The sequence below is a fragment of the Rhagoletis pomonella genome, unplaced genomic scaffold (genome assembly GCF_013731165.1).
Source record: "Rhagoletis pomonella isolate Grant_MI unplaced genomic scaffold, Rhpom_1.0 Rhpom_scaffold_00003, whole genome shotgun sequence".
NCBI classification, from domain to species: Eukaryota; Metazoa; Arthropoda; class Insecta; order Diptera; family Tephritidae; genus Rhagoletis; species Rhagoletis pomonella.
This window is the reverse complement of record NW_023458557.1, coordinates 51,871,169-51,891,748: the sequence shown is the minus strand read 5'-3', so window position 1 is coordinate 51,891,748 and position 20,580 is coordinate 51,871,169. Positions and strand designations below refer to the sequence as shown.

Here is a 20,580-nt window from a genome sequence, read left to right as displayed (position 1 = left end):
TAATCATATTAAACGTATCACCTATGGAACAGCAGTGCTTAGCAAGATGCATGTGTGTAGCAGTTAACATCGCACCTTAAGAGCATTCGGCATATAAGTTTGTAACGCTAGTAAATAAGTAGCATTATAATGTCACATGTTTTAAGAGAAATAGGGTGGAGAGAATAGATTATAGGTACAGAAAGTAACAATAATTTGATAGTGCCAATATGTGTAAAAACATATGTATGTATGTAGTTCAAAAATTTCATTTGTTGTTTGCTGCAATTGAACTTAAATTCTCGATGCTGGAGACTCTCACTGTATTGCTCTGCGCTCTACCTCGAAATATACGTGGCCACGAATAGAGAAAACAGATGATAGCCGCTTTTGCTTTTTAAGCTCAATGCCAAACTTCATGACTTCGCGATTATGCTTGGTAAGACATTCATGCAGGTATATTTTCACATATGCACTATGCCCAATATCGCGAAGAGAAAGGGGCCTTCTCTTTGATTTGCAGCGACGCGAAACAGCAGCGAAAAGCAAAGAGCGATCGTTTGCTGAGCCTAATTTCACTTTGACAGGCGCAGTGTTGTTTTTATTGTGCACACGGAAAATAGCCCTAATGGGTGGAGCATTATAATTATGCTTAGTTATACGGAAATGGGTTTTGATCGAGGCGTATGGAGGTAACGGAGGAGCGAACCTCTTGAAAAAACTGTGGGTTGGAACAATTTGTTAGACGACCCGTGCTGATGTTCAGCCTGGCTGGGACCCAGATTATAAACTAGCCCAGTCTCGAACGGAGTGCTCCGGATACCTGGCGACCTCTGGTTCTATCAAGCCTTACCTGCACACACGGACCTCCATTGTCCGACACTCGTGGGACCAAAATATGAGTTTAATTTTAAAAGATAAAAAAACTTCCATGGAGGACGGTCCTCCCAAAAAACTGACAGGGGTTGCTCCGATTGATGCTACTGCCTCGGCCAAGGCATTGATTAGACCGCCAGTAATAGGAGATAGAGGAGGCTTAAGCGGCAGGGCTGGTCCTAGGACGAGTAACGTAGGAGGCAGGGAGGGAGTGGAGGTCTTGAAAAACCGGTCTCCAACCGTTTCTCGGCTGGAGCTGCGGCGTCAGCTCCGCCTATGGAATTTAGACCCCAAAACATACACACCTCAACCCAAGGGCGGGGTGCGGCACCTGCTTCAAGGTTAAACCGGCAGGATGCTGCTGATATACCCAGCAGCTCGAATAAGGTTGCAACCACAGGTCAGGGGGAGGGGGGCGGCTAAACATGTCCGCCCCTCGAAGCAGGCCTCCTACGAGAAAAAGGCGGCCATTAGGGTCGTTAATAGAATAGGAGACCTGCCGACAGAACAGCTTACGGAGGAACAACTTAAGTCGTTGGACTGGGCGAGGGGAGTGGTAGCCAGCTTGGGAAAACCGGCAGGCACTGCTCCAAAGAGACAACGATCTGCTGAACAGGCGGGGGGGTCGCCAAAAGACAGAGAACAGGTGGCCATAAATACCCCTTCTTCAGGAATGTTTTTAAGGAAGGCGGTGAGGTACTGGCCATCATTGGCAGAGGGGTGGAGGAGGGGGATATCCCGAAAGAGAAATGGAGGCAGGTGGAGGAGGCTATTTCTGAAATCTATCTCCAGGTCTTAAAGGAAAACCCTGGACCTCCTCCTCTCTTCCATGATTCCGGTTGGTATCTAGGTAGGGCAAAGCTCATCGCTTGCGAGGACCATAAGTCAGCCCAGCTCTACAGGTTGGCCGTTAGCAAGGTAGGTGAGGTTTGGCCGGGAGCCAAAATCGATGCAGTCAGCAAGGAAGAGATTCCTAGCAGACCTAGGGCTCGGGTTTGGATTCCGGCTAAACCGGTCGAGCCTGAAAAAACAGAGCGGATCTTTAGATCCTGCAATAAGGACCTGCCAACACACAATTGGAAGGTGGAGAAGATCGAAGAGCCGATAGAGAATAGAAGGCAGGTGTTGCCGATCCTCAACGCCGAATCGCTCGCCCCATTGGCGCAGAAGGATTGGATAGTCAGATTCGGGTTTGTTGACGCAACCGTTCGAATCTACCGCAGCGACGAGCCGGGCTTGGACCTTAATGAGGAGATCGACAAGTCTGGCATGCGCAGCGGTGGTGAAGAAGAGTTGCCCAGCAGCCAATGCTCATCCGACTCGGAGAGGCTAACCGGTTTGGGGCCGCTGTTTTATGAAAAGGATCTCCTCGCCGATGAAACCGAGGGTGAGGAGATCGTGGAGGTGGACGTAGATGTCACAATGGTGGCGGTAAAATGGACGGATTCGTATGAAGCTGATCCCGATCAACCTCCACCATTCTAAACTCGCGTCCGCGAATCTTGAGGTCCGCCTGGCTGCCGGTGGACTTGACGTTGCCCCATCCAGGAGCCGTAGATACTCGGCTACAAAATCTGCGGGCTTGGGGTGAAGGGCTTTAAGATAACTGCCGCACAAAATGCAGGTAAGACTCGAGCTTGCATATTAGCAAGGAACAACTTAAACATCTTCCTGCTTCCATAGTTCAGTGATGCCAATCTGGTAGCGGCAAGCATAGAGCTGGATAAAACCAGCTTCTGGGTAGCCTCTGCCTACATGGCCCACGATAAGGACGCACCACCAGAGGTGGTTCGGAAGTTGGTCAAGGAAGCAGCCTATAAGAAAAAACAACTGGTTGTCTCCTGCGACGCTAATGCTCACAATTCGATGTGGGGGAGCACGGACACGAACGCTAAAGGTGAGTCGATACTAGACTTAATTATAGGAAATAAACTTAGTGTTTTGAATTTAGGCTCAGAGCCGACTTTTATAACAAAGAGTAGAGAGGAAGTTTTGGATATAACCCTGACTTGGGACCGTTTGTCCATAAAATCAAGAGATGGGAGTACTTAGTGAAAAGTCTTGCTGTGACCATTTTATATTCAATTCAAAGTAGATTTCAAGACCCCCCAAGTTAGGGAGTTCAGAAATGTGTGAAATACCAACTGGGGGTTCACAACAAAAAACTGAGGACTTTATTGCGAAAGATACCTTCCCGGGACCCCGCCACGCAGGCGGAATTGGGCGGGTGGGTTAATCAGCTCACTAAAGCCATGAATAGTTCTTTGTCAGCCGGATGCCTGGTTGTTAGATACAGGGGGAAGGACAAACCACCCCAACAACTATCCTCGTTACGTGAATCCAATAGGACAATGTTCAATAAGGCCAAAGCCACGAGAGCAACAGAGGACTGGGAAGCCTATAAGGCTGATTTGAAAATATACAAAAAAGCAGTTAAAAATGCGAAACGTAAATCATGGCAGAGTTATTGCAAGGGAATTTAGGAAACCACGGAAGCGGCCAGATTAAGAATAATTTTTGCAAAGTCGCCATGCAACCTTGGCTATCTCAAGGGTCAAGGGATCTCATGGACTACGACGAGCGAGGAATCTTAAGGTCTCCTCCTGGACAAACACTTCCCAAGTAGCAATCCGATGGAACTCAACGACCCCACAAATGACGGGGGGCTATCTGATCTAGGAAATCGACTGATCACTAAGGCGAAAATCGAATGGGCTATTAAGACTTTTGGTCCTTACAAGTCACCGGGACTTGACCGCATACACCCGGCATTGCGTCTATATAAGAAGCTGTCTTAACATGGGCTATATTCCGCTAGGCTGGAGACAGACAAAAGTCTCCTTCATACCCAAGGCAGGTAGGTCCTCTCACATTAACCCCAAGGACTTCAGACCCATCAGTCTTACGTCTTTTTTGCTCAAAATTTTAGAGAGGATAGTGGATGATTATGTACGGGGTGTGATACCAACTAGTATGCTCTCCCTAGCGCAGCATGCCTATACGAAAGGCAAATCTACGGAAACCGCCTAACACTCGCTCGTCGGGTTGGAAAAAAGTTTATCAGATAAAGAGTATACTCTGGTTGCCTTTGTGGATATAGAAGGCGCCCGCCTTCAACAACATTAAAGTAAGCGCCATAACGGGTGCCTTAGAAGAGCTTGGAGTTGACCACAACGTAGAGCGCTGATTGAGTCTATACTTGTCAGCAGGAAGACAACCGCTAAGCTTGGCAACACCACAATAAGCAGAGAGGTCTGTAGAGGCACTCCTCAGGGAGGGGTTCTCTCCCATCTTCTCTGGATTTGGCAGTAAACTCTCTGCTGAAAGCATTCGGGAGGGGGGGTTGCCACGTCACTGCATACGCTGACGACCTGGCAATTGCCATTAAAGGCAAATACCCAAATACCCTAATGGAGATTTTGCGCTCTAACATGGCCACGCTTAGAAACTGGACAGAGAGGAGGGGGCTCGGAATAAACCCCGAAAAAAATGAAGCAATGAAACATAGGCTTCCCACAGTCTCTCCGGTAATCTTTATGGATGTGGAGATATCTTTGAAGGAGAATTTTAAGTATCTAGGACTCATATTAGACAGGGAACTCACGGGCTTTACACCTCGGTGGTCAGGCCAATATTACTATATGGAATACTCATATGGTGGCCAGCAACTCAAAAGCCAAGTTACCTAAAACTATTGAGTAAGGTCCTACGCATTTCAGGTGCCTTAAGGACCACTCCAAACAAAGCGTTAGAGGTGGTAACCAAACTGCCTGCAACAAACCTGGTGGGTAAATACGCGGCCGCCGATTCAGCGCTCAGACTAAAAAGCATTGTGCTATTGAAGGATCGGCGGTTCGGTCACGCCTCTATACTTCACACTCTGGGTAGTCACAAACAAGAAGTGGACTACTCCGCCCCTAAACCAACCTTCGATAGGCTCTTCAAGACGAGCATCCCGTCAAGAAGAGAATGGCAAACACCAAGACCATGGAGAAGGTGGGAACTGAATTTTTATATGGATGGATCCAAGGTAGACAATAGCGTTGGCTACTGAGTTTTCTGCAAGGAACTAGGACTAGAATTATCCGTCTGAATTCCGGACCACTGCAATGTTCATCAGGCAGAGGTTTTAGCTATAAAGGAGGTGGCTGTGTACCTTAGTACGCATGTCGTAACGAGGACTACGATTAATATTTTCTCGGACAGCCAGGCGGCCATTAAATCAATGAACATGGTAATGCTGAGATCGAAGGTTGCGCAGGGATGTCTCGCAGCTCTAAACGATATCAGCGCCGTGTTCAAGGTCAGCCTCATTTGGGTTCCGGGACATAGAGGTATTGAAGGAAATTGCAGGGCCGATGAGCTAGCCAGAATAGGTACTAATCTCCCGCTATGTGAAAACAGAGGCACAATTGGGATACCCATGGCAACCTGCAAATTAGAGCTTCGAAATAGCATGATCCAAGAGGCAAACAGGTCATGGCTAGAGGAGGGCACTTGTAGAACAACTAGGCTACTTTGGCCACAAATAGATAAGAAAAAGGGGAAAGAGTTGCTCAGCCTCTCAAGAGAGGATATTGTAAGGGTCATGGCTTGTGTTACCTGTCATTAGCTATTTGGCAGGCACTCTTCGAGACTAGGAAATATTCTCCCACGAATATTGTAGAAGTTGCAGGGATGAGGAAGAGGAAGAAACCATAAAGCACTTCTTCTGTAGCTGCTCAGCTCTGGCCAGGAGGAGAGCAGGCTTTTTAGGTAGGCCCTTTTTAGCTCTTTTACGGAATCATCATGCGTAGGAATAAAGCCAATCCTGCGCTTTATAAGAGCTTCGAAATGGTTCTGTGAAAATTAGGTACAGAGGTTCCCGTATTCTGCAGTGGTACCACAATGGACCTTCAAAAGGTCTAAGTGAGTTGGTAATTTGAACAGACTGCCACATCAACCTAACCTAACCTAGCATCAAACTGTGAGCACCCCTTTATCGCAGTCGTCGCAAAATCGTCTAAAAACTTCACAGGTGTTGTCAGACATTTCTTCTTTGCGTGCATTTTTTATATGTTGCCTTTCGATTTTGGTTCTGAAAAATTGTAATTATTCAACTTAATTACCAATTCCGAAAATTTGTTATTTCTTTTCCTTGATTTGTTTCTTTTTATCAGAAATTGCACTCAAATTAAACGCAAATACAGAAAACGTGCCCAATAAATAAAAAAATGTGATTGGCATTGCCATAATGCAACCCTGCTGCGAGGTTGCAAAATGTAGACGCGTAAAAAACATACCTTTGAGTGTGACAAAATGTAGATGGCGTCGTTTTCCAATTTTGTATGGGAAACAACAACACCACAGATTTTACGGTTAGAAAACGTCTTAAAATGTAGACCTCTACATTTTGAGACACTATTTGGAACGAACTGTGAATACCCTGAATCTGTGTGAAAGATGAAAATTTTTGGTCAATATCTTAGACTCGCCCAAGTCCATAAAGATTCAAGTGCTAAAAATATTTTTCTTAGCTTACTTCGATTCTCTACAAAAAAGGTACATATACCAAATTAAGTAGGACTAATACTTTCGAAGATAATTGCAATTTTAGTAAAAAAATTTATTTACTAATTTTTATTTTTTGAGCATATTATTGGTTTTCTACATACATATTGATACATCCCAAGTCTCTTCTGTGCTACCAATTTTCACAAGGCCGCGTTCACACTGTTACAAAGGACTTGTTTACATTTTTGTTATCCATTAAAAATATTTGGTTCGGCCTAGTCTTGGTTTCGGGCTGAGATTGGCCTACATAAATTCGGTAGTACAAAATTAAGAGAAAGTAGGTATACTTACGAATTTTGAAATAGAATTTTATATCCAAACAAAATTGAAATACTTATGCGTATTTATTTTTGACTTTTGCTATTTTACTTAATTAGTACTATATTTTGTATTTGCGATATAAAATGCTATAAATTAAATGCGTTTGATTAAAATATTGTCCAATTTGTAAGTTATAATATTTTTTAAATTTGTTTATATGTATATACTCATGTATATGTACATATATAGGTATAGAAGTATTAAATATCAAATATACATATGTATGTATGTATATATGTATATATAACGTGTTTAGTAAGATACCTTTGTAGCATCATTGGTAGGTTTACTTAAGCCCACAAATTTTTAAGTTCCCTGTGCACTCGCTGGTCGACAAGTACCTACTTCCTTAAATTTGTGTGTATCTTAATACGTGCATATGTATTTAAAGTAATCTTTTTAATCTGTATATTTATAGTAGTGCTTTATTCCTTAAGTTACTTATTAAAAATTTTCGAAGTGGTTTGTGGGTCTAAAAATTATAGAAATTTCCTTAGAAAAGGATTTCAGTCATCTTACTTCTTCATCTATCATGTAGTTACTTAATATATGTATCTTTCGACATGACGTCCATACTATGTATATGCGTGATAAGGTGAATTCATATAAAATATTATATGTATTTTGTTTTTGCTTCGGTGCACAAATGTCAAATTTCGGTGTTTTTCCGCTCAAGGAGGAAGAAGGATAGAAAATTCTAACACTCTAATTTTTGCACTATCTCAGAAGAAATTTTGATATTTGTGTATCGAGGCGAATTAAAGCAGCTGTTCTAGCAACACCACCTTACATGAATTCGCCTTGATGCGTGACGAGCCCTTTGCCAGCTCATTTAGGGTATGTCTACACTCCATGACTATACTTGATATGCATTTGTCACTTTCAAGTGCTTTAGTAGCTGCCTGACTATCAGAAAAGATAGCAAATACATTATGTAAAGAATTGTCTTTGTTTTATTCACATTAAAACTTATTATCTAGCTCTCAAGAAAAGCAAAAACTCCATATAAAATGACGCACAAGAAATGACTAAGAAATTTTCTTATGTGAATATATGTCCGTTCCACTATTTCTTGAGGCAACATACTATGAAATATCTGATCTGAAAATTCCTTGGACAAACGCCCGAAATAATGGCAAATTTTTTCTTGACCGTTTTCTTAAGAGCTGGATACTAAGCTTTATTCTGAACGCGATACTTTTAGCTTTACTAACACTTGCCTCCAATTCCATTCCACCAGTTTATAAAAAAACAGGGAGTGAAACAAACCTATTTTCTTATCGCAACTAGCGAAAGAAGGATCGCTTATAAAATACTGAGTCTAATCACTGTAAATTTATGCATCCACACCTATGGACATGCATATATATATGTATGTAAGAGAATATCCATTCTATTCATTATGAAAGTATAAACGTAGTTGCTTTTATATGTACAAAATATCGAACCCTTTTTATGCAGCAGCTGTATTGCAATCTGCGCTGCAAAATTTGTCAGCCATAAGTGCCAGCACTTTCTCTAATTTGGAATGACGATCTTCTGGCGAAGCGGTAGCGCCTTTACTTCCCCACAAAAATTTCACATGGAACTCGGTTCTGGAAAAAAGCTAAAACATAATGCCCACCTGACGCATGTACATTCATGGTTCACTCACCTGAAAGCATCACTGAGTAACTCATCCAGCCGTGGACTGGACTCTTCTAGCAGAATCTTAGCATTTTTCCTATACAGCGTTAGATTGTTGAGGAAATGACGCGCCGAATCTAGATGCAGAAAATTAATAGTCATGCCGAAATCGTCGGCTTTGGCTTCCCATGCCGTAATGCAAGTGCTGTAAAGGGAACAGCGCTTCTCAGAGTTCGTATTGTTCATTCCAATGATATCGATGATCGGCCGATCCTTTAGCAAAGCGTACAGCAAAACATGTGGCACTGTTGTATTTGGCGCTTGGGGATTCGAACACTCATTCATGCTGATTAGTGTAGGACGCAGTGATGCTTCAAAGGTAAAGGCGCTATCTGTGTACTTTTGACGAAGTATGTGCCAAGCTTGTTCCAGTTTTTGAATCTGAAAAAGTGTTTATGTAGTAGAGCTTATGTATGATGTAAATAAGCTATAATTAACACCTGTGGCATACATAGCCCCAGCATAATGGCACAGAAGCCAAAAAGATTTCCCAATGCCGTTTTGGTTTCCACCGCTATTTGTATCCATTTGCTGAGCAACTCGGCGCGATCCAAGTCCGTTTGGCAAGTGAGTATTGTTACTGCGACCATAAGTTTCATGCACTGTGTGCGCTCGATCAAATCAGCGCGGAAGACTTTACCAAATGGCAGTGCGATCATTTCTAAGCCGCAACAATCCAAGACATTGCGATCTTCGTCCTCTGGCAGTTCCTCAATTAGCAGACCGATGTCGATACGTGTGATATGCTCTGCAATTACTTTTGGTCCTGACTCAAGTAGCATCATCTTGAAGGTGGTGAGCGCATCACCATCCAAGGGCTTGTTATCCACCGACGGCAACAGCAGTGTGATGTAGTTCTCGAAGTCAAACTTTGAAACCTTAACAAAAAAAAAACGGCAAAGAAGTCAGTTTACAACTTACTCACATTTAGTGCCATGTTGGACGTTTTTGTAGGACACCTAATACTTCCTGTGCTACCACGTCGCACGAAAGCGGAGGACATGTATTTTCATAAACGGACACAAAATAGCAAACAACCATGTCGCCAGTTCTGACATGTCATACAAAAATTACATATATAAACAGTTGTAAAGTTGAAAATAACCAACAAAACAGATCGGAAATAGAGATCAATATACGTACATTAGGCTGGGCCGATTTTGTGTGGGGGAAAATAAATAATAAATAATTTGGCCGTATTGTAATAGTAATATTATGATGTCTTAGGTCTAAGCCAATTGTTATTGGCCAAGAAAGGCTAATTTAAAACTTATCTTTAGCCCGCGCAATTGAATCAAAGTGTATGAATTTTGAAAATGAAACTTTGGATTGGAATATCTACGGCATGCGTTAATTGTTATAAACAGGACGATATATCAAATTAAGAGCTTTTAAATTTAGTACCTCACGTTCATTTATCATTTTTCAATAAGTCTACACGTTTTTAAGATATTAAGATAAAACTTATAAAAACTATAATTTTCCCTTATGAATTTTCAATCTTCATTACTTCAGCAACCAAGTGAAAAATACAAAAAAGTAAAACGAGATTTATTTCAAACGTTTTAATGTTTTCGGATGTTTATATAATATCAAAATGACTATGGACTTGGTCACGCCGATTTGGTCAGTTTTCAAGATCGTGGTGAATAAAGTCAAACATGTATTGTCAAAGAATAAGAATCGTTTGGTAAGTTAATAGTAGTTTCAAGCAAATAAGCATTTACATACATACATTAACATAATACATATAGGGTGAGAAACGGCCATTTTAGGTCCATGGTTTCATTGGTCACAAAGTAGGGGACGTGCAATAAGTGTTTAGATATACTTAAATATTTTAGTTAATTCCATTATGTGAAAAAGTCTTTAACATATCCTGGGAAATCCTTTTGAGGACTCTCCAATTGGACGATATAGCTTTGCATTTAGCTTGAACGAAAAGTCACTCTCTGGCACACTTTTCTGTAATCCGGTTCTTTCATTTAAAGGTTATTTATACAATTGAAGAGAAGTTAAAAAAAAAACTTAAGTTTTTCGATATAACTTTGATAAATTTTACTCGAACGGTACGTAATAATTACAAAATTGAAGGCGAGACTTGCTGTTACTGATTTATTATAATAATATGATGAAAATCGTTCAGATTATTAACAAATTATTTTAAAATAAAAAAATGTTGAACAAATTTTTTTGCCATTTTCCTATATTTTCAATTTTTATATTGTATGCATAAACATAAGTAAACTAATTAGAAGTTGTGCCTGTTCAGTGTTTCCATACTCATTTGGATAAACAAAATTGTTCCACGATGATGGAAAATAATGGCTTTTCTATTAGAGCTACCGAAATTGTTCCTGAATTTTGCAAAAATTCGCATATATAGCTCATATTAAAAAAAGATTAGAATATTTGGAACCAGCGACCTAAATGCATGCCAGCAATATTAATGCTGTTCTTTTCATCTTTTGACTATAGGCCAATGCAATTATCAAGAGAACAATTAAAATGTTATTGAAAACAGAAAACTTTGAGATCAACGATAAGCTAAAGGGCTTCGAGAAATGATATTTCACTTTATCTTTTGTGTTAGCAGTTTCGTTATCTAGTAATATTCACCAAACCTTTTAGCTGAACCCAGAATTTTTAACAAGAATTGTCTTATTCGACTAATGTGCTGTGGGTCACTTGGTGGTCGATGCGCGATCTCTCACAATTAAAGTAAAAGACTAATATTTTGCAGGCTTGTTGTTGACTTCATGATACAATATATTTTCACTATTTCCAAGGGATTTGAGAAAAATTAGATTTTCGACTCGCCCTAACGTACATATCGTCACCTGAAGTGCCAAAGACTAACAACATCGTAACTGAAATGTGAAAAGTCGTGAATAATTTTTGTTTTTCATAAAATGATGTGCGAGTTATAATTCGATGAAATATGATGGACATATCAATCAAAAAGTGCATTTTGAATTTTTTATTAGTTACGTCTTTTTATATTTCAGGTGACGATATTTATGTATATGAGCTACTTTCACATACATATGTTTGTACATTAGTATCAAAAAAATGCTTGGCAGACATTGTGCCATCAGATAGAGGATGACATTTTGATTCAAAAGATTTTGGTAGTAGAACATCCTCAACTTTTTTATTTTAGAGCGGAAAAGAGCTAAATATTCAGCTGGGCAGTCAGAAATGCTTTTTCCCTAGAGAACGAGTGAAAATAAGACTTGAACTTACTCGGCTTTTCTTAGTTAAAACCATTATCTATTGGCTGTTTTCTACTAGTATGGCTTATGGTGTATAAATAACTATGGGCAATAAATAGTTTATTAAATAGAGACTCATCGTTCGGTTTGCCCTAAGAGGAATAGTATTCTGCATACATATTCAACAACAAGAATCCAAAAAGGGCTTGCATGAAGACATCACAAGTTGATAACCTTGTTTTGTTCCTTATCAAAGTTCAATGCCAAATCTTAAAAATACGAGAATTTTTCGCCTATAGAGTCATTTCACATGTAAATTTAAATCGGTTTAAAGGGGCTTTTGCCTTGATGGCGATATGCAGATCGGTATGGGTCAAATTTGTTTTCACCCACCGGTTTAAATTCGAGTATGTCCAGTGTGAAAAGCTGTTCTTCTGCAGCAATCGCATCAAACTCCGTCAGACTCTTCAAAGTAGCCGATGATGCCGAATTGGTTAGGAAGCGTGGATTTTTGATTATCACTCCGCGGTGCTGAGTAAATTCATTATTCAAATCTCCAGGTATTGAGCTCTGCGCGGAGTCACCGGAGCCATTGCCCGAATCAGAACCGCTGGCATGGTAACCAACTGCAACTATGCCTCCACGATGTGCAGCTGACTGCTCCTTCTCTTTACGCGTTTGACTATTTGTGCGCACGGGCTTCGGCGGCGGACTCGGTGGTCTCTCTGGCAACTCTGGTATTTGCTTCCCCTCCAAACTGGTGCCCAAAGCTGCTGCGTCTGAGCCGAAATCGCGCGCTAAACTAGAGATGCGCATGGCGGTACTGCCACGAAAATTATTCGTATTAGGCCGTGGCAACGAATGCGTGGTAAACTTGAAGTGATCCAATGCTTCGGTGACAGCTGAACAACGCGCGATTGTTTGAAACCCATTACCATGCAATTTACCAGCCTGAGCCAAATGTTCCAAGGGACTGTGCAATTGCAGGTTTTCAGCACCTCCCAGCGACATTTCGTGGGACCGTATCTCTTTCTCAAAATCGCTGAATCTGCGCCCAAGATCACGATGTCCATTCGTATTGTTGCTTTCTCCGGCTGGTGCTTGCTTGGCTTGTATCACACCATCGGCGCTAGAGCACGACTCACTATTGTGCGATTGAAGCAAAGTGCCAGTGAGCACGGCGTGTGCTGGGGTTAACGACTGCGAGCGCTGTTTCTTTGATGGCAAGCGTGGAGGTAAGTCGCGTTTGATGCGCGGCGGCGACGACATCGGGCTGTGCACTGGCTGTTGTTGGGTATATTGTGTTATTATTCCTGAGCCAAATCGAAAATTCCCACTATGGCTTATTGGAGAATTGAGTGGACTAGCAACACGTATACCGGCCAGCATTTGAGTGTGCAAGTGATTGCCAACAATCTTATGGCCATAGAATGATAGTGGATATGTACGATTGCATGGGTACTGAATTCGCGCTCCCGAAGCTACCGAAATAGGTTTGCCTGCAAACAAAGATATGTATTTATTGGAGTTTTGAAAGTACAGTGGCGATCAAAAATTAATGCATGGTGTTTAATTTTAAATATTTACAATATTTTTCAAGCTAAAATTTATTGATATTTTTTTATAAAAATATGGTTCATGCTTTAACAAAAACTATATAAACCACACTTCCAAACTTTATACAGAACTTAGAAAAATTCCAAAAATTTGTATCCAAATTTCGAGCTATGTAACCAGAATTTTTAGAAATTGTTTGAGTATGCAGTTAACAAGCTTATAAAATTCTAGTAAAACGAGTGTGAATTTTAAGCAGCTTTAAAATCGCATTGATTTTTCATAATTTTTTTTTTTGCTGACGGCTTTTGCGGTTTTGTTTTTCATATAAATAGCGAAATTTAGTAAAACTGGCGTTTATTATTTTTTTTTTCGCAAACCGTCTTGCGCATGAGAAACTCATGTTTATATGGAAAAAAGTGCAAAACGCCGTCAACAAAAAAATTATTAAAAATCAATGCGATTTTTTAAAAGCTCAAAACTTGCACTTATTTTACTAGAATTTTATAAACTTGTTAACTGCATACCCAAAAAATTTCTAACAATTAAGTAGTCCACTTGCAAAGTGCTCTATGTAAGATTTTTTCGATTTTTAGTTTTTGGTGGTTAACCTACCAGTATTTAAAGTAGTTTCATATCCACTAACAATACAGTGCAAAATCCTTATATATTCTGAAAAAATAGCATCAAATCTTAGCTACTCTAGCAAGTGTCGCTATAATACTCAATGTATTTATATATACACTTTCAAAAGTCGCTATAATATTTATTGTACGTATTTATACAAGTTCAAAAGTCCCCGTCTTCTTATGAACTTAGAAAACTGCAAGAAAACGTTGTAGTTTCGGTGCCTAGTGGAAGACGTCGCAAAAAAGAAGCAGACCAATCTTCATGGAACAGAGAACGCGTAAAGCTAAAAAAAGCTAGCTATGTAAAAGTTACTGTTTCAAAACTCGCTATATTATTTTTTTATATATATAATTTGCAGAAACTACCACACTGCATTTCGTTTTTTAATGTTATTAGGCTCTTATTTATCCAAATTTTCAGATAATAAAAAAATATACAATTTGGATTTTACTTGTTGTTGTAGACTTTTTTTAATTTATGGCTTACTATTATAAAATCACATAACGCTGTTTGCAAGTGGACTACTCAATTCTGGTTAAAAAACTCGAAATTTAGATGAAAATTTGTAGAATTTTTCCAAGTTCTGCACATAATTTGAAAGTATGATTTATATAGTTTTTGATAAAGCATGAACCATATCTTTATAAAAAAATATCAAACAAATTTTAGCTTTAAAACCATTGTAAATAGAGGCATTTCATAACACCGCGGCCACCTCTGTGCGCGACCTCTAAGGATTTGGATGAAAGTTGAAGAGATTGAAGGTCTAGGTGACATGAATATACGTGCGGCATATTTTGCCGATATGACGTAGGGTTGCTATTTACACGGGATTTAAATTTTAAGAAAACGTCATACATACCTTTCTCTAAAGTGCTGTATCTTGGAAACATTTTAACGCAACTTAATGAAAAAAAGTGTATTTCTTCCGTCTTGTTATGGGCTTTAATTGTGCTTTTATTACATTAATGTGCAATGTATAAAAAACACAAAAAAAAATTAAGTATACATTTTTCTTTTTGATATTTTTTTTTATTATAGCATTTTTAAAAATGTTTCTTTTTACACAAAACCATTGTCTATAATGTCAACTTTAAGTACCCAAATGGGCATAATGGGCTACTTATGCATTTGGACTCTAGATCGTCTAACGCTTGAGCAATATGATAAATAGACATTGAAATTTTATGAAATTGTATATTTTTTGAAAGAGGAAAGGTGTGTAAAAAACAAAAACAATATGAATAAATCGTACTAACTTTACTAAAGGTCTGAAATCATGAAAATCCCTTCAAGGAAATGGCAGAATTGAACTTTGTTGCAAGTTCGCATGGGAAATCTGCTTACGATGTGATTGGAGGAAATTTTAAGAGACTAGCAGCTAGAGCAAGTATTCAACTCCTGATGTTACAACAAATTCTTACACCCGAAGCCCTCTACCAATGGGATGTATGTAAAAAATAACTGCAGCTAACTTTTCAGTGGATTTTATTTCGACTATGACTACGTGCCAATTACTTTAATCCTATTTTAAGCTAGTTTAAAAGGTAAAATAACATCAAGTTAGGAAACTTCATATCCTTATTTAACGAATCTTCAAATCAATAAATAATTTTTTCTTTTTAGTTCTTCTTGTAATAAAAGCGTGTTGTTGTGTTTTTTTTTTACTATAATTTTATTACGCATTAGATTTATTTTTTTTCGGTTTCCTTGCAAAACAATATTAGACCTCCAATGATAGCTTCAAGGTTAGTCATTTTATTAAAACAAGGAAAGGAAAGGCGTGTAAAAAAATAAACCTAATGAGTAATAAAATTATAGTTAAAAAAAACCAACCACACGCTTTTATTAAAAGAAGAACTAAAAAGAAAAAAATATTTATTGATTTGAAGATTCGTTAAATAAGGATATGAAGTTCCCTAACTTGATGTTATTTAACCTTTTAAACTAACTTAAAATAGGATTAAAGTAATTGGCACGTAGTCATAGTCGAAATAAAGTCCGCTGAAAAGTTAGGTGCAGTTATTTTTTACAGGCATCCCATTCGTAGAGGTCTTCGGGTGTACGAATTTGTTGTAACATCAGGAGTTGAATACTTGCTCTAGCTGCTAGTCTCTTAAACTTTCCTCCAATCACATCGTAAGCAGATTTCCCATGTGAACTTGCAACAAAGTTTAATTCTGCCATTTCCTTGAAGGTATTTTCATGATTTCAGGCCTTTATTCATATTGTTTTTGCTTTTAACACACCTTTCCTCTTTCAAAAATATACAATTTCATAAAATTTTAATGCCTTTTTATCATATTTCTCGAGCGTTAGACGATCCATATGCATAAGTAGCCCATTACGCCCATTCGGGTACTTGAAGTTGACATTAAAGACAATGTTTTAATGCTATAATCAAAAAAAAATCAAAAAGAAAAATGTTTCCTTAATTTATTTTCGTTTTTCATACGTAGCACATTAATGTAAAAAATGTACAATTAATGTCCATAATAAGACGGAAGAAATACATTTTTTGTTCATTAAGTTGCGATAAAAGGTTTCCAAGATACATCACTTTAAAGAAAGGTATGTATGACGTTTTCTTAAAATTTAGTCCCGTATAAATAGGAAACCCTACGTCATATCGGCAAAATATGCCACACGTATATTCATGTCACCTAGACCTTCAATCTCTTCAACTTTCATCCAAATCCTTAGAGGTCGCGCACAGAGGTGGCTGCGGTGACATGAAATGCCTCAATATTAAAAACAAAACACCACTCATCCATTTTTTACCTCCACTGTAGGTAGCAAAAGAAGAAAGTGGATTATATTATGTTGTACCTGAGCCTACATAGAAGGTGATAAGATCAGGTACCGCATCAAAGGCGTCTTCCTCAAATTGGTACTGCACGCGTTCATACACAGTATCGGGTTGTATCAGAATCTGAAAAAAGGTGCAGAATCACTGTTATAAATCTCAACAGGATAGGTAAGCAGGCGTCTTTACGGATAGCAAAGAATACCTAATATTTTCACATATACTATATGTAAGTATATACAAATATCTAGAACTGCGTGGGGAGGACCTATATAGCCTAACGTCTAAGGGGTGACAGGTAACGAGATCAACGGAAGGTGATAATGCCAATTGACTTTATTTCGCACCAGGGTGGAATTATTATTGGAAATAAAGTCATTGACGCTATTTCCTCATTCAAATGGAAATAGCGTCAACAATGCTTAAAGTATGTCGATTCATAGAAAAAATGTTGTTCTTACAATAAACATTGCCCCAGAAGTGTTGTTTTTTAATATATGTAAAAAGGTTACTGCCAAATCCTCAGTGTGCTATTAATCCACACACAATCATGAACTACCACCAATTGATTTTATTAAAAAAATAAAATTACGAATATAGTAAAAACACGATGCGAAAAACCAAACGCAAAACGCAGCTGGAATACGAGAAATATTTTAAGAAAGAGTGTAGAAATGATCCAGAACTTGCAAAACATGCTTCGTTTCCATAACAATAAAGCGAACACTATTAAATTGAAGAAACAGTCCATGTCCAAAAACCACGGAGGAACACTAAAATAATTCTGTGTTTTAAATTAGCATATTTTGAACGAATTCGGAATGTCTAAGGTGTAAAAGAAACCAACCTTTCTATAAGGAAACAATTATAGAAAAGGAATTTTCTTACACTGTATTCATGTCTCCGCCAGCAATATGTGATGACAACATTTAAAAGCAGCTAAGGAGAACGACGACACTATTTATTAGATGGCACATTCAAGCCAATGTGCCAAAATGCGGGTATAAACAATTATTGAATATTTAATATCGGAACCGAGATCATGTAAGTTAATTGATTGGTTTTACACTCTTTTGAAACATAAATTATATGATTTTTTACTGCAGACAAGTTGATGCCAAAACACAGCAGAAATCTTCCAATAACTCACCAATATAAAAATGTGAAAAATCGAGGGGTTAAATTCATTAACACCATCTATCTGCAATTTGCACAAAAACTAATTTGTGATTTTAGAAACCATCTGGGACTTATTACCTGTCATCACTGTCGTTAACACGCGAATCCCATAAGATAGATCGTGTCTGGGTCAACCTACGTGTACGCTACGTCGTTGACTGTTTGCGCTTTTTAAGTCGCGGCGTAGCGTGACGTGGTGTGGCGCGCGGACACAGGCCGCCGCGAAGCTCCACTAGGCTGGGAAATAAAGTCAATTGACCTTATCTCCGTTGGTCTTATTACCTGTCACCGAGAAAGGATCTGTAGTAGAAATTAGGAAATTCAGCCAGAACCTTTTCTGTGTCCATTATAACAACGGTTAAAATAAAGGATATTTTTTAATGATTTGGTTTTGCGTGCATACAGGCATACAAGTACTTTACTGAGTCGTCTTCTTGATTGGCGCTGTAAGCTGGTTTTAACCGAATCCGGAACAGCAAACCAAATCCTTCTGAAGGACTTCGTCATCATCTTTTGCCAATATCGCGTGCCGCATTGAGTGCGTGAATCTAGCGAGGGTTATGTTTTTTTTTTCACTGGAACTGGAAACCCAGCGTACAAGACGACTCTTGGAACTTTTTTTCTGTGTTTTTAAGAGCAATGCTTTACTATAGGTACATATCTTCATTTTTGTATAAAATTTCTCAATATGGACATATGTATACTTACATATACTTAATTTTTATACCTTTCATGAGCATGAAATGGTATTATAACTTTGGTCCGATGTTTGTAAGTACCAGAATAAGAAGAGATAGACCCATTAAAATGTATACTTAAATGATCAGAACGTCGAGCTGAGTCGATTTAGTCATGTCCGTCTGTCCGTCTGTCTGTCTGTCCGTCTGTTTGTATGCAATTTAGTCTCTCAGTTTTCGAGATATCCCGATGAAATTTGGTAGGTGGGTGTATTTATATAATGTATTAATCATTTGTCGGAACCGGAAGAATCGGACCACTATAACATATAGCTCCCATACAACTGGTTGTTCAGGTATGAGATTTTTCGTTATAACTTCTCCATTTATGCAGCTAAGAACATGAAATTTTGCAATACTTCCACCCATTATCAACAGAGAACTTAGAGTGAAACTTAGAGGTCACTATAACCTATAGCTCCCGTACTACTGATTGTTCAGATATAAGATTTTTCGTTATCATTATCAAAAGAATACTTTCAGAGAAAATGGCGAAGATCGGGTTGCTATAACTTATATATTGCCTCCATATAACTGATTGTTCAGATACGGGGTTTTAATGTAAAACTAATTTATTTGGACAGCTAAAACCGATAAATTTTGTAAGCTCAAAATCTATGCTGTATAAGCCTTATCTCGTATACCATTGATTGTTCCTATACCAGTTTTTGCTATATATCTCCTTTATGTAGGAAGCCAAACCAATTAAATTGTGTTACCGGTTTACATACCAATCACATAGCGGCGAAAATCACTTTGACTGGTGCTATATAAGGTATATCTTCCATATCTCTGATTGTTTAGATAAGATTTTTTATATATGTAATTCCTCTATCTATGTGTGCTGTGAATATACATATAAATTTTTTCAAATGTAGTAATCTGTTAAAGAAGTTTTCAGATGTTCATGAAAGGTATGAAGCCTTCGGCATAGCCGAAGACAGCGCTGCTCTTACTTGTTTTATTATATAAATTTCCCCATTCAGCATTAAGGCACTGGCCCAATGTAGGCTTGCTTTGCGCGCCTTGCTTACTTCAATTTGCTTTGATTTACTTTGAAAACTTGTTTGGCCAAATGGCGGCTTGGAACGCTGGCACAGTAACTGTGTGGTTGAAAAGTCAAGGCCTGTTCCCTTAACATAAAAAATTATTTTCTAGAAAACTCCAGAATATTAATATAAAAAATTTAAACAATACAGCTCCTTTCAGATGTATTTTTACACTAGCTTATACCCGCGGGTTTCACCCCACCTTAAAATGGTTCTAGGGATACGACGCATGAACGTGTAACCTTCCTGGAGGTGCCACGGCGGGTTCTAATATTTCCAACTCAAATTTAGTAACCTGGCCTTGACAAAATAACACTTCTCATTACTGTAGCTAAATGCCTCAAGAGGTATGTATGCATCATGAGAGCTTTAGGTTATAAGGCCAAAGCCGTCTCTCCCTTTTCCATTAAATGAAATTTTTTCTGTCAGTACGGCACTTATAAAATAAATCTCCATAACAAATTTTAAATACTTCTAGAGATATGTATTAAGAAAGTTTTAGTATGTATGGGAGGCGACATGCCGCCTTTTTTAATAACTCACATTTTTTCCGTGAGCAATTGATATATTTTGTATACACAACTCCATACCAAGTTCCAGTATTCTTCCGCAAACACTTCCAGGGATATGTAGCAAGAAACAGTCAATTTGTACAGCAAGTGCCACGCCCCTTTTTCTTAAAGCCCTAATTTTTTCCATGAGTTTGGAATTGATTTTATATACCCCAGTACAAGTCCCAGTACTCTACCATGAACACCTCTAGAGATATGCAGTATAAAATAGTAAATTTGTACGGAGGGTACCATGCCCTTTTTTCGAATAACGCAAATTTTTCTCCATGAGTATGGAATTAATTTTGTATACACATCTCGGTGCCAAGTTCCACTCCTCTGAAATAAACCCCTCCAGAGATATGCAGCATAGAAAAATCAATTTGCATGGGAGTTGCCACACCACCTTGTCCAATAACTCTAATTTTTCTCCATGAGTATGGG

The 20,580-nt window shown here is 38.6% G+C and overlaps 1 protein-coding gene across 4 annotated transcripts in view; it reads right to left on the bottom strand.

Moving 5' to 3' along the window:
* LOC118735290 (breast cancer anti-estrogen resistance protein 3 homolog) overlaps positions 1 to 20,580 on the bottom strand; it is a 264,639-nt gene that overhangs the window by 56,950 nt on the left and 187,109 nt on the right. For 3 of the 4 annotated variants that reach the window (XM_036464952.1, XM_036464954.1, XM_036464955.1), the window contains 5 exons: positions 16,644 to 16,746; positions 12,024 to 13,129; positions 8,856 to 9,293; positions 8,384 to 8,796; positions 8,178 to 8,324 (listed from right to left, as the gene is read on the bottom strand). In XM_036464952.1, coding sequence (XP_036320845.1) covers positions 8,183 to 8,324; positions 8,384 to 8,796; positions 8,856 to 9,293; positions 12,024 to 13,129; positions 16,644 to 16,746 — 2,202 coding nt within the window. In that variant the 3' untranslated portion in view covers positions 8,178 to 8,182. Of the gene's footprint in view, positions 1 to 7,883; positions 8,325 to 8,383; positions 8,797 to 8,855; positions 9,294 to 12,023; positions 13,130 to 16,643; positions 16,747 to 20,580 lie in introns of those variants that run through there. The other variant, XM_036464953.1, reaches the window with a different exon arrangement.